The 15,085-nt window shown below is 40.5% G+C and overlaps 1 protein-coding gene across 4 annotated transcripts in view; it reads right to left on the reverse strand.

The window, feature by feature from the left end:
* The window catches only part of DYM (dymeclin), a 220,809-nt gene that overhangs the window by 120,155 nt on the left and 85,569 nt on the right, over positions 1–15,085 (reverse strand). For all 4 annotated transcript variants that reach the window (XM_026092225.1, XM_026092226.1, XM_026092227.1 and 1 more), the window contains 2 exons: positions 14,386–14,564; positions 8,479–8,604 (listed from right to left, as the gene is read on the reverse strand). In XM_026092225.1, the coding sequence (XP_025948010.1) occupies positions 8,479–8,604; positions 14,386–14,564 (305 nt within the window). The remainder of the gene's footprint in view (positions 1–8,478; positions 8,605–14,385; positions 14,565–15,085) is intronic.

The raw sequence follows: 15,085 nt of genomic DNA on the forward strand, positions 1-15,085 counted from the left end.
AGAAGCCCACTATAAGCGTAGGCAGGGTATAAAGCTAAGTGTGAAATGGTCATCAAAAGACCTACAGCAGCTCACCAAAGAAAAGGAAACGAGGGTTTGAGACTAGCGGTAAGAAAAATTTTGGATGTTTTTAAATTTGCTTTACAAAGAGGAAAGGGTGGTTTGTCAAACCAGAAGAAAAATAAGAGACTATTGCTCAGAAAAACTGAATAGGACTCAGAATCTTGAAAATCTCTTGTGACCGGCATAGCTGGACACAAAAACAAATAAGGAATGAGGTAGTGGTTAAAAGTAGACAATTTCTGTCAGCACCTTCCAATTTCCCACACTGGAGCTGAGGCGAAGCAAACGGCTATAACCTATAGCTGGGGAAAAACATTTTCCATTATATTGTTTCATAGTACTGCAGCGCTGGCGAGGGTGAAAAATGTCACCAGCAACATGCTGAAGTGTGAAAATTTCTGGTAAACATCTTTTGCTAAAAGGATAGGAAATCGGAACAAGAGGGAAAGACTGAAGACATATTTAAGGGAGGAACAGTCAAGGCTGAGGAACAAATAGGAAATACGAAATCACTACCGAGAAGGTTTTCCAGATAGAGCAGGCTACAAGGGGATTAGGAAAAAGCTTGAATTTCTGGTTACAAGTCACTGATGTTATTTTTAGGCAAACTGATGAGGATATAAAATGAAAGCAAGTCATACAAGGAGTTTTAGTAAACACAAACAACTAGTCAGGACTGATAACCTAGAGAATTAAAAGAATAGCCTAAAAGAGGAAAAAAGTCAAGCAATATGTTCATGAAACTGGCAACTGAAAAGTCAAAAAGATAAGTCAGTTGTGTAATCAACAGGCTAAATATATGAGCTTCACGGCAAAAAAGGTACTCTGCTAAAAGGGAAGCAACTGAACATCCTGCAGCTGTTAGGCAAAAACCTACGATCAGACACAGTAAGTTAGCGAGCTGTTGCAAGTTATGGCTGCGATAAATGCTCGTGTGCATATTCTAGCCTGTCTCAACTGCAAAGGGACTGGCTTGAAGGTGTTGCAAGACAATTTTTTTTTTTAACTTTACAATTGCAAAGTGCTAAAATAAGCATATGCAGTCAGTCACTTAGGTTGCAGTTAATAGGCTGTGATTTTGTAAAAAGAGCTAATTTGTAACTATGTAAATATATCAGTTTTCAAGAGAAGGTTTTATACAAAGGGATAGATGAACTGCCTTGACCATGAAAAATATCCAAAGCTGACCACTGCACACACTTGAAAGCTCCAGAAGAAAAACGTACTGCTATATGAAGAACCGCATATGATCATTAAGTAAAACAGCCACCTACTGTAATATATAAATATTACAGGGCTAAGTTGCGGTTGCACGTTTCATTTCCTGACTTCTGAACGCTTAGCGTACTGAAAGTTTAACATTTTTAAACAAAATGTAACTGTGGAAATGGGTATTTGTTTTGACATCATGTACAACGTAAATCCCAGCCAACATTACATAAAGGGAAATATTTCCAGATGCTTACTGAAAACTTACAGAAGTATGCTCTAAAATGATACCCAAAGATTGCTTCCCACCCCTGAGATAAAATAGACTTATCCTAGGATAAAAGATCAATTTACTGATTATATCCAAAAGAAGCTATTCCTTAGGTTCTCTCATGATGAGTGAAATAGCAATGGCAACCTCCTCGCACGAATTAAACTGGGCTCGTGTTTCCTCCCACCCGCTTCGGTGGAAGTTATTCCACGGTGCTCACGCCTGTACTTACCCAGCAAACGAAGCACCGACCTCTCGGCCCCACCAGTTCCTTTATTCACACTATGATCTGCTACGCAGGAGCTGGAATTCACCTGGGAGCAGGCTCTTAATCTATACAACTGTATTTGCCAGAAAACAGACCTCGCCGTAGCAATTCAAAGCTGACAACTCCAGAATTTTTGCATATGGCAACTTAGTAATTTACAACAATGCATCTAGCACGATGCTTTCTAAACGCAACTTTTCTGCATATAATTCCCTAGGCATATTTCAAATAGTGAACAAACCTCTCTCCCCACACCGAGAAGTCCCACTGTAAGCTACTGAAACTCATATAATCAGTCCTGGACTTTAGCTTTGGAACTGCCACAGGAAGGCGGGTATTTGAGAAACCCGGAGAAGGTGATGGTGGCAGGTGTCAACCTTGCACAGATGAGCCCTGACAAAGGCAAGATATGCTCTGCTACAGACCAACAGCAGAAGAGCACAGGACCTCGGGAGTCTCAGCTCCCGGTCCATGCCCTCCCAGAGAGGGTGTCCCCACAGGACAAGAGGAATGTGTCTGGGACAAGTGACATAGGCTAAAGAAGGATCCTGAGCTCTCCAACTCCTCCAGTTGCATCATTTTCATCCACCGATGGCTCGCTGGGCCATGCCCAAGCCTTCATCCACCCCATTCTCCCTCCCTGCAGTCTGTTCTCCGTTCCTTGGCCAGCCGACCCATTCCTTCTCAGATCTCCCTCTTCCCGGCCTCCCTTTTCCTTGCCCACCCTTCCCCATTCCAGTCTCCTCATCTAAAAGTGGGCCAACTTCACGTTCTCTAGAGCTTCGTCACTGTGCTCCTACCCTCCCTTTTTTCTCATTTCTTGGCTCAGCAGTCCCAGTTCTCACCTGCTTCTTGACAAATTTCTCTCTCTCTCTCTCCACTTGTATCCATCCCATGTTCCTTGTGCAGCCAGTCCTAACCACAGCCTCTTTCTCCTAATACTTCAGGCCCTTTTGTTCCTACATGCTTCTTTCTCCATGTCCTCTGCATCAATCATGCAGCTCCGATCAGTGCTGTCCAAGGAGCAGTAAGCACACCGTTAAGAGTGCAGTCCCATTCCAAAGGAGCGGGAAGCAGCAGTTACACAGATTTCAGCTGGTCCCTACGTATCTGAATTGACAGGCGCTCAGCCCCTCGGCAGGGAAGGATGCAAACAGTCCGGCGGCTCCAGGAGCCCAAGAAGCCAATGTTCAATAACCACTGGCGCTGGGCTGCTACCTGCTAYGTCTGCTGCTCATCTTTGCCCAGAGATTTACGATTTGTTCAAATCTAGTCAAATTATCACCGGCAGAACAAGACATACCCCTAGCACAAAGACCACCTGCCAAATTGAAAATTCCTAATGCAAAACATCAAGTTACCAGAACTGCCTAGAGAACACATTGATGGTTTTCAACATGGACAAGACGCATCCTGCCCTAATCTCACTCCAGATGCGGCCAGCGGTTCTGACAGAAGCTTTAGAAATGCAAACCCTGAAAAACATCAATCCAAGCATTTTAAGTCTGGAAAACTTACAAAAAACAGGGAAGATTTCAAGAAAGTGTTATCAATCCTAGATACAACCCAGTTATGAGATTAGAGCACTGAACGCAGCTCTGTTCATCCCCGATTCTGAACATACTTTATTCCCTACTAAACAATCCACCTAAAAGAGGCTTTAGAAACATATTAACGCCAAATCAAAGAGCATCAAGATACTCAGATATACAAAAACGAACAAAAGAAAAGGAAATCCTAAACTTCTTGCTCCTCTAATGCAGGCAAAGCAAAGAAAGGAGCCAGTAATACTAATTTCTTACTTATCATACAGGGGTATAAATCGACCAAAACCATTATATCTGCAAGATGTAGGGAAAGAAGTTGACTTCTGAAACCATGACAATGAAACACAAGGTGGACTACAAACGTGACAATTATATAATTAAAGTAGCACAGAAGTTAGTAGCAGCCAGCAGTTGCAGACAGCAACTGGTAGTTAGGAAATCTGGCTCCCCTAACCAACCCGTTCTTGATCCACTGTGACCTAAAAGTAATTCTTTTACAGCCTTTTTTTCATAATGAATAAAGAGAACCAACCGATATCAAAACAACAGTAGTACTAAGCAACTCCAGAGGTTAAGAAACCATCATCTGTCAGAAGCCACATTTTAAAGTGGATGAGAAAAACAAGAAACAAATATTGAAAAGCCTTAAGCATACTGACTAAGGGTGATATTGCCAACAACAGTTAACTTCATTGAAATTAAATTTTCAAAGTAGTCCATCAAAATATATTCAGTATGATTAACTGCAATAACTTAAAAAGTGACAGTTTCTGCTTTTCTATTCTCATTGAAGAAAAACTAAAAAGTAATATGTGAACAACTAGTTGCAAGTGGGTCTGGGTCAAAAACCAGAATTTTGTTTCACAGAAGACTTCAAGTTTTTACAATTTGTTTTTATCTCAGTGTGGGGGGGAAAAAGCAAGATCTTTTGATCCCCACGTCCCCGAGAGACACTTAATATTCATCCAAGATTCATCCAAAACTCATCCAAGAAAGTCCAATGCCCTGGAAAGACCTAAAATGAAATCCATCCTTTCAGTCGGGAAGTAGGGAAACTCAGCTGTGGACTTCCTCATATCATGGTAACCGGCCAAATTACTCAAAAATATTATTGGCCATCTGGAGTCCTATTGCAGATCTCCCTGGAGATTAGCTCCAGGTTCATCTTGGAGCTAAGCAACTTTTCATACAAGAGGAATCTGTTCACAGAAAGACTATCTTACTGAGTCACCATTGCTGAGACTTCCAGGTCCACTTGCTGTCACGCCCTGAATTAGCCAACTACTCTTTAATTAAAATAAATAAATAAAACTACACCCCAGTCCCTGTCACCTCTTCCCCCATCCCAAGGAAAGCAACCACAGCAGAACCAGATGAAATGCCTATAACTTCAAACAAACAAATTCACCTGGCTTTGGATTTCAGGAGCCTAAAAATTAGAAGTATTTTAGGTTTCAAAACCAACTACGCGAAATCTATGCTACACTTGGAACAAATCTCACTGGTTTGTGGATAACAATGAAAAGGGAAAAGAGAAAGACAAAAAGCTCAAACCTGAGGTGGTCTTGCAAGAAAAAAAAAGAAGTCCAGCAGTTTTGATTACGTACCCTTAACACCACCTTTCTTGACACCTACAACCCAGCAGGCAAAACAACCACCAGAGATGCAAGGAACAGGAACTCACTTCTACACGTACTGAGCCCCGAGACCTTCAGTCTTAGTTTCCCATAACTGATTGTGAGATTCTTTTTTTTTTAGCGTAATGAAAGTAAAAACATTTACATTGTTATTTCCATAGTCTGTCACCATTTACTACAACAAAAAGTACTACAGTAGTACTACAGGTTACTACTTCATAAAGTACTATATGTAGTTAGTTTGAGATCTGATCTCCTTTTCTTTCTTTTTTTTTTTGTTTCATAAATCAGAGAAGGAAAAACAGCAATACTTGTCCATTTAAGGAACTCTTGCATTGACTAGTTTACCCTGTTGTTGTTATTATTAGTGAAAGCATTTGAGCTCTGCATGGTTACAGTGACATCTTGCATTAAGGCAATTGCAGGAACAGGACCTATGGTTTTGATCATACTTTCCAGGCAGTTAGGACCACATTTATTTTAAACCAAAACGCTTCAGCAGTCAAAAAGAGTTTCTGTGGTTTCCTGAGCTCTTTACCAGTCACTATAATCACAAGATTTACAAAATTGTGCTTACTAAAATTAATCAAAAAAATCAATAAATAAATGTGGGTGTGATACCACAAAGCAAAATAGCCCATAAATGGATTGTACAGTCATGCTTCTTATAAGAACATTACACAGGATACAGAGCAGAGAGAAAAACAGGCTGACTTAAAATACATCAAATCCTTATTTTCCTTCATACTTCAGCCAAGCGATGGAAAAAAAAATAAATAAATCCTGCTGCAGCTGCTAAAATGTGATAAATACTTGTAGTGAAGAAGAGTTGAACTGTAGTTGTGCAACTGATGCTAGATGGTCACGTTTTACAGAGTTACATATATAGTTTTCCCARTAATATTCCCAATAATATCATAATATTTTGCTTCCTTGCAATATCCTCTCAGTCTCTAGGAGTTGGGTGCTTAATATTTTAGAAAGTATGAGACTAATTCCTTACTTTATACTGCATTTTTTGAAAGGTAACTCTGTCCTTCATACGAGGGCACATTCACGTGATCATTCAAAAGGACGGGTGAAGGAATTCATGCGACAGTACGATTTTGTGTCTCTTTCACCCTCAAAGAAAAAGTGGGGCGCTAACTATATTTCTTCTCCATCCTAGTTCCACAGGATCCCACCACCAGCAGATCCAGTCACTAGCTGTTCCCCAGCTAAGATGTAATGCTCACATTTGCATTTTGATATTCAGAGCCCTCTATAGAGTTCAGCAATGGTGCAGATCCAGAAGGTAATTTTTTTTTATTTTTATTTTTTTAAGAGCACGACAGATTACACATTTTCTTGAAATAAAGGAATCCTAAATATTTGGTATCACAGTCACTGACTCTGTCTACATCGTAATTTATTCAGGTGACTTTGGAGGTACAAAGCTGAAATTTTGCAGGGGAAGAGGACCTACTCCTCCTCTTTCACTGCGCCAATCACTGCAACACCGAGGCTTAGAGTATGGGGCGAGAAAAAGGCTTCAAATTTAACTGGAAATGCACAGCAAGGGTGGAAAAAAATTCTTTTTTGACATGAAATATGCTCTCTCCTTAGACCTGAAATACGCCCAGCTCATACAAGAATGGAGAAAAGGGTAAAAGAATGTTAAGGAACAAGGGAAAATAGGAGACAGAAAGACCAAACTTGTTCCAAATCCATCCTCTGCAAGTGCCACTGTGCGCCTTTAGCTGTTGATGGTAGAAGTATCCATTTTCAGATCTTTTTCCACAGCAGGGTTGACAGGAGAAGCTCACAACACCAGGCCTGCAGCCTCGGGGCCCCGCAGCTACCTCTCTCTATTGAGCTGAGGGACAAACCTAGCAAAGCCCTGGCCACGTGCTGCCATCGAAGGGTGTTCCTCACGAGGCATGCTCTGCTGAGCAGCTAATGGGAGGCAGAACAAAGATCAAGTCGGGAAAAGAAACGGCAGAAGCGAAGACAGGACTGAAAACCAACACAGGGTAAGAGGAACAAGATACTTTTTTCATTAAAATGGAAGTAGTAAAATAACACTCGCATTACACAGAAAGCACTACAACTATATTGGCAGGGAGAGCTGCAAAGGCAAGAACAAACTGGACAAGGAAAGTTGATTTATGCTTTCGTTCCACAGCTGGATTCTCATTAACAGTTTTAGGGAAATCTTCCACTTTTACTTATCCAGTGAGGAATTTGTTGAAAGACCATGTGTACCGTCTTCAAAGTGAATGAAGAAAGATGAGGGAAGAGACTAGGAGGCAGGAGTGGAACTTGTGGGCTGTATCCCTCAACAAGTTCAATTTATAATCCAAGTTAAATGAATTAGTAATATAGGACCCAAATATACACACTACATATAGGTATGGTGCACACCTAGGTTCAAGACATGAAGGTGGTGCAGAAGGAAGTCTTCAGAAAAAAGTTACTTTAATCATCTGCATATTTACTATAGAAGTTCTTCCTAAAAGGTGCTTCTGAAAAGGTGCTCCTAAAAAATATCATATAAATGCCAACTCTTCTTACTTTCTACATACAGAGCTATATAAAATAATCTGGGATTTCAGAAATTAAATACTGCACACCTCTTATTTGTCACCAAGGAAAAATGTCACATTCCCTCCAGAACACGCTCCAGTCTGGAATTCACCTGAGAGAAAAATTCTGTTGAGATACCCGAATATTCTGCTTCCAGCTTTTTGCATTTCATTAGTTGCACATAATCCTGAAATAGAGTTTCCATGTCCCAGCCAAAAAAACAAATAAAATCAGTGCAGACAGCATCTGCATTATGGAAGCTTTAGAAGCTAGGAAACTAGAACATAATTATCCAAGGTACTCTCCAGCACAGATGGTCAAGGGCCAAAACTAGTCAAAATTTGAATCATATTATATGGACAACATAAAAGAGATATTAATCTAGCAGAAAGACAGAAAAGGGATGCCAAGTGAGGAAGTAACATTCAGTTTGGAAAATAAAACTCCAGCTAAAAACTCCACTCAGCTGAATCAAACTGGTTGAGCAAAAGTTGTTGGTTTTTTTTTTTCCTAAAGAGAAATTTAAAAAGTTGCCTGTTTTTTCTCTTCTCTCCCCATCACTTTCATGGCAAACATTAAGCATCTTTGAGGCAGCCTGCCTGCCTATTACTGTACTAATGTGCCACAGGAAACACCGGAAAGAGGAAAAAATATATACACACACACACAGTATCCCCTTTACAAGAGGGAAGAGTGTTTGTTCACTTCACTAGGGAAAGTTTGGAAAAGACACTTTGGTTTACCAATCTTTACAGAAAAAAAATAAGCATATGCCATCAAATCCGGAAGAGCATATACGGTCTCTAAACCATCTCTGCCGAGAAACTAGTCAGCTAGCTATGCAGAGGCATTTTTATAGAAATAAGCATTTAAATGATTCTTAGTTCTGAAGAATTATTGACCAAAACAGCAACTCACCACTTCATGAATGGATCGATTGAAGCTATCATCCTCTGTAAGAATCAACAGAATTATAAGAGCCATGTAAACATGGTGTGAATTCCTTTCTTCAACATGGTACAGGATTTCGAGAATTGGCAAAACCTTTAGGGAAGGGGAAAAAAAAAGCGTATATTAGTTTAGGCTTTCGAGTACCTCAGACAGTAAAGAGAGGAGATTAGAAACCTCCCTTGCATCACTCTGTCCTTCGATGGTAGCACGGCAATCGCTCTCTCTTGAAATAACCACCCCTAAACACTGACGTAAGCCATTCAAACACCTTCCATCTGTTCTCTTCTGTCTCCACCAGAGAGTCTAAACAAATTCTTTCTTGTGGCGAGACCTGGAATTTCAGTTCCTAATAAATGAGATTTCCAGCCATACTGGTTACCAGAAGTGCTCAAAGTTTCACTTCCCCTCTGAACTATGGGGAAAAAAAACAATTATTAAGCAAGATTTTCACCAGTTTAAGCAGGAAAATGGTTGTTTCTGACCATTTTTCTTAAAGCAAGCGTGGTCTGAAATGACTATCCTCATCAAACACAGCCAGGCATATGAGACCTGAGGTGCACAGAGTCATTCTAAGACCTGAAGCTCAACTCCCATTTTGGTGTGCAGAGATAACCCTAGAAACGAAAGAGTTTGGGTTGGGTTTAAAACTCGAAAAGGCCTGTTTTTCTAATTCGAGATAATACGCAGCCAAGGAGAACTGACACTATTACGAGAGTTCAGCCCAAGGTCTTGCAACGTTTCCACCAGGATGAACAGTTTCAGCCAAAGTTTTGCAATAATAATGAAAATGAGATTTCATTGCCACAGCGAGCATACCTGAACACCAGTCTAAACTTAACCCAGATGATTGTCTCTTTACCAACAGAAAATTAGCTTTCCACTGGCTCTGTATGATGTGGCTTCCCCAAGCTGCAGAAATAGGCCTAAATCACAAACTACCCTGGAAAAAAAAAAGGAACTTGGAGGGGGGGGAAAAAAAACACCTCTTAATTCCAAGATAGTGAATGAGACACCAAATTCATTCCAAGAGATTTGAGCCACCTAAAGAGTTGTTGTTTTTAAAAACAAGCCAAGTGAAGCAGGATGAATCACATAAAACCTATTCTGGGGCTAGGCCAGGACTCGTGAGTCTCTAAAATGGCCAGAACGTTCTGTTAAAAATCAACAAGCTCCAAAGCAGTTGGACCACATTAAACACACTTCGCGCAGTTTCCGTTCAAACCGATGACATTGATCTAAAGGCTGCAGGCCACAAAACCTTCTGATGATGCTTTACCCAGGGTCAAGGCAACACTGCAATAAAAACGGAGAAAAAAGAAGTATTTGTGCCTCCCAAACATCCTTCCTTTACAATTTCAAAGGATCCTTMGGAAACTTCTCTCTTCTATTAAAATTGGGGTTGATGTTTTTATGCTTTGTGAATATAAATCTTGATAGCAAAGGTAAAAAACTCTGTTTTCATAGAATAGCTACATAGCAAAAACAATTATCCTTTTCCTTGGTTGGAGGAAAAGGACATTTCTCTGTAACCTTGCACAGATAACCTCCAATTTCCACCTTCTTCTACAGCATAGACTCCGATATGCTGGTTGAAGGAGCAATTATTTCCAGAGGGAGTAATGCCATTGGAGCTCTTTGGTTAAGTGCTAGGAGGGTCTATATGTCACACGACTTAGCTCAAAATCCCCCCAGAATAAGGCTGGCCACCCTTACCCCAACTTTCCAAATCACTGCGTTCAGGCTTCCTTCTCTGCATGCATCTTCAGCGCTTTTGAGATCTCCTCCCATCGCCACACACCCGACCTTACTTTCCTTTCTACTTCCATTTTAGACTTTGCTCATTCTGCCTATTGGACCAAACTTATGGAGGCAAATGGCAGTTTAACAGCTCTCACCCCCACCTCTCGTATATGAAAATTGGATCAATTCATAGAGTTCCTATATCTTTTCCTCCTCCAGACACTTTTGCCTTTGCACACAGATTGCTGTGTTAGGAAATGAGCCATCCAAACCTTTGGTTATGCCTAGGAGATACTTAGCACCTAAGTGTTGCTACTACCAGACCAAAAATTATTCAACCAGGCAGCATTTAAAAAAGAGTCAGGATATAAGATTAAGACAGAATTCTAAATACACTAAAACTTGTATAGAATTGTAACCAAAATTCATTTCTACACTTTTATATTATACACACACCGCAAAACTTGGAGCTCTCTCAGGGAACTGGCATGGGATGGCCAGGCGCTGGGCAGCCTGCAGCCCCCCTGCATCAGTCACGCTTGGTGCAGCACACGCACTCCTGCGGCAAACAGAAAACTCCCCCATCCCATTTTCTGACTCAGATGAGGGCCACGTCCAGGAAGGCTCATGCAAATAGGTGTCTTGGTTATATGAAGAGTTACAAAGATACAACTCTTTATTCAAAAGCCTTGGCATGTCCCAACGTCTGACTGTGCAGGCAAGGCTCTCCAACAAGCAGTTTCATGCTCTGCTTTCAGGAACTACCAAAACCATGCAATAACCACTTTCTAAATTGCAGGTTCTTTTGTTGATACTCATTAAACTAAAATCGCTCGACTACTACTAACATTCCTCCAACAGGAGCAGCTTTTAATGCTAACATTTTACTAAGAAACGGTCACCATTAAAAAGCTACTTTTAAAGCTCAAAGCAAGGGGCAGGTAAAAACTGACACTGATAATTACAGGTGCTATATTCAATCCAAGGGCAAGAACAGTTTCCCCAGCAAAGAGTTTTAAAATAGCTTGTCTGCAGTCTACAACACAACACAAGACAGCAGAGCCACTCAGGAGCAATGTGCTTAACCCAAATCTATGCCACTGGAAAAATATATCGCCATACCATCAGTTGATGTAAATGCATCATCATATGCAACATTTTGATCTAATCATGCGGGGTAGCAACAAAACATAGAGCAACAAACAGAGCGGCGCTACACAGCTCAGCAGCCAAAGCAAAAAACGTTCAACTGAAAGCGCTTACTTCTCACAGGTAGATATCCCACTGGCATTTTTAGCTGAAATAGTGACATTAACTGCTTCTCTAAAGAGCAGGCGGCTTGACATTTTCCCATCCACAAGCCATGACACTAAGCCAAGGAAAAAATTTGCTAATGGCCCCCTATTTCACCGGTCCCACCACTTCCTGGAGAATCTTTGCAAGGGCTCTCAGCAACGTAGCCAAATTCCAGCCAGGAACATCCCTGAGAGCATCAGCTATCTAAACCAATTATTTTATAAAATTATACAAAGAGACATACTAGAAGTTAGGGAAAGCACACAAAATCCTATTAATTCTACTAGGCAGACTGTTATTTTAAGGCGAAAAAAGATATGTTGCATTATTAATGATAAAGCAATATATAGAATAACTGAAGATGAAGGTATTCATGTGCAACTCACTTGTAGATTCATACAAAAATTAGGAAGCAAGTTGAGACAGAACTTGCTATAACAAAAAAAAACAACAAAAAAAAACCTCATGTTGAATCAATTTACAAATTAAACTAAAGTCACAAAAAGAGCAAAGACACAAATCCCCCACAAGCTAGGAAACGCCACAGAACATCTACCAGTGATGCTTCCTGGGCATCAAAACCTGAAGGCATTAAAAAAAAATTCTTCCAAAAAGTCATCCACCCTCCGCTCAAAGATATCCTTGGAGAGCCCCGTTCTGTCAGCAATTTCTTCCAATGAGCTAATCACCTTATCTGTTTTGTTCCCATATCTCTTAGGTTGTGGAATTCAACTTCCAGCCTCTAGTCCTTATCGTGCCTTTCCCTGTAGGTCTAGAGAGTCCTTTCTGCTCAGCCTTTTCCCCCAGGAAGGTACTTACACATCCCGGCACTTCTCAAACTTCTTTCTGACAAACCGAGCAAAGTTAGCTTTCCGAGCCTCGCGCAGTAAGCCTTCACAGTTGTTGGGGGGTTTTTTAAGCAAAAAAATTGTTTCTCTACGCTCTCTCCATTTTTCAATAGCCTGTAAATACTTTATGGTGTATGTTAGTGCAATGCCAGAATAGTATGTAGTATGTTAGCACCAGTCTTGCAGTTGCCGTATATAGAAACAGAAAATGCAGCTCCATACTCCCGCCCAGTTGTCTTATTTACAAATTCAAGACTGAATTAGCCACTTTTAGCAAAAGGTTGTAACAGGGAGATCACGATTTCTTTGTCCAGTGAATCCCCCTCGCCTCCCAGCCCTTTTCATACCCTTCAGGATGCGCGCCAGTTTTTTTGTTCCTAGGAAAATAACTACTTTTGGCTGGATTCAAATTCACTTTCTGAAAAATACACTTACTAAAATACACTTACTTGCCCAGCCCAAGTTACTAGGCAATTCAAACTGCTCTTCATCATTGCTCACTGCTCATCCTCACCTACCAGCCTGCTAGAGGTGAGCAGATTGTACGAAGATGTCAGCAATGATCACAAAGACCAACAATATGCATGAAACATGAAATGAAGGGATAACAATACGAGACGGACCAGACTGTTCCACATTTTGGTATTAAAAACAAATACATTGTTAAGTTTGCAGTAATCCTTTTCTCAATTTTCTCAGCTTTTCCCAGAAAGCCAACTTTTTAGTGTTGCTTCTTACTTCTGGGATTGCTAAAAGGTTTTTGCTGACTTTTTTTGAGAGTGGGAGGAAAGACAGGTGATAACATACAGTAATATCCCACATGGCAGAATGCCTGAGTATCTGCATCTGGAGCTGTTTTGACATACACACCTTGTGCTTTTTCCTGGAAGCTTTACAATATATGAAATACCATAATTATAGAACAACACACACACACCCCTAACCTTTATTTTTTCAGAGAGAGAGTAAATTGGTGAGTTTAGCAGCTGTGAAACATGTCATACCGCATACCAACAGCCCAGAAAACTAAATGTGACAATTTATCCACAGAATTCATGCAAAATGACTCGGCCCTGGCCTTGATAATCTGCAGCGGACCACACAGGAGTTCAGTCTTGAATCATCAGCTCAGTATCAACCATCTTAGCTGAGTTTGCCAACAGTGGTGTCTATCAACTCTGATTTTAGCAATATATCTATCTGCTAGAACTTGGACTGAGACCAAACTCATTCCGTAGCTGCCATCAAACAGGCATAGGATCTAATTATCTGGCAGGATTTCAAGTATTAAAATGAAAAATGTTCTCTATTCTGTTACCAATTCCCGTAGACAGCCATTATCTTATTAAAGGAATGCTTTATAATAAGTAAGATTTGTTAAAGTGGTCTGTGACATTACTAAACAGAGGTGGGCAAAAGCTGATTTATAGCCTACAAAAAACTGTACCAGGTGGCTGTTACATTGGCTATTAACCACAGTCTTATCTCAAAGCAGCTAAAATGTTGTTTCAGTTGCATTCTTAAAAAAAAAAGTCAACTACTCCTTGAGGCCCTTCAGTCTCAGACACTTGCATAGGTCAGCTCTGTAGGACATTTGTCATATTAGTGAAGTTACAGCTCATACTGTTAACTATTACACGTACACACATACACAGTAAGCTTGCCTAGGTTTTTGGCCTGAACATCTAAAAAAAATGAAAAACAAAATCATGAATAGAGCAGTATCTGCAACCAGTTTCTTACAGCACGCCCAGAGGTCAGCAGCTTTTACCTGGGTCAGACTGGCAGTGGCATTAGGCCTTACAAGTGCTATCTTTACTGTAGTTGTGTGGTCCTGAGATGATATAATACTCCCGAGATGATATAATGAAGATGAGTAAGTTGGTCAGAGCTGGTGCTGCCATAGAACAGGGAACATGAGCAGCCAGTTGCATAAAAGCTTTCCYGGACCAATCCCTCTGGAATATTAGACAAGCAGAACAATACTTACAAGGTTTTCCATGTCTGTGCGTGCCAACACATATGTCCGCACGTTGCTGTTTTGATGCAGAAGCATGTATAAAAGAAGAGTTGCTTGATCAGATTTCTGCTGCTCACACAAAGCTGTGTATAAGCTGTTAAAATTAATCTGGAAAGCATGTGGGTTCGATGAAGAAAAAGCAGTGTTATCTGAAATAAAGAAACCAAAAACCATATTTAACAAAAATATTTACCACCCAGGTACATGTTTATTTTATAAAATCTCCGGGTGAAATATTTTCTACAACCACAGTAAGGAATATCACTCAAGACTACTGTCACCAATGGTCAAATCTCAGAGTCTGAGAAACTTCAATTGTGTCCAAAAGCTGAGGCTGTCCTCCCACATGAGATCTGGTAAGACTTCTGCATCTTCAGAAGACAGTCTTTTTTTTTTTTTTTTTTTTATTAAAAGTGCTCTGATCTTCTAGATAGCTCCTACTATTAAAAATCCCACGAATTGCTGCAAAGGTGGCAGCTACAGGACCTTCACTATAACTGATGATGGACTGATTAATGTGTTTTCAAACCCTGTAATCAAAACTTTCAGGTTTAGTTCACCTGCATCAAGGTGGACTCTCTCCTCTGAATTTGTCAGCCTGAAGGGCAGACGCACATGTTTCCCTGCAAATATACTGATAGTCTTGAACTATAGGTGTTGCATGGCTTTA

This window comes from Apteryx rowi, unplaced genomic scaffold, assembly GCF_003343035.1.
Source record: "Apteryx rowi isolate R43461 unplaced genomic scaffold, aptRow1 scaffold_95, whole genome shotgun sequence".
NCBI classification, from domain to species: Eukaryota; Metazoa; Chordata; class Aves; order Apterygiformes; family Apterygidae; genus Apteryx; species Apteryx rowi.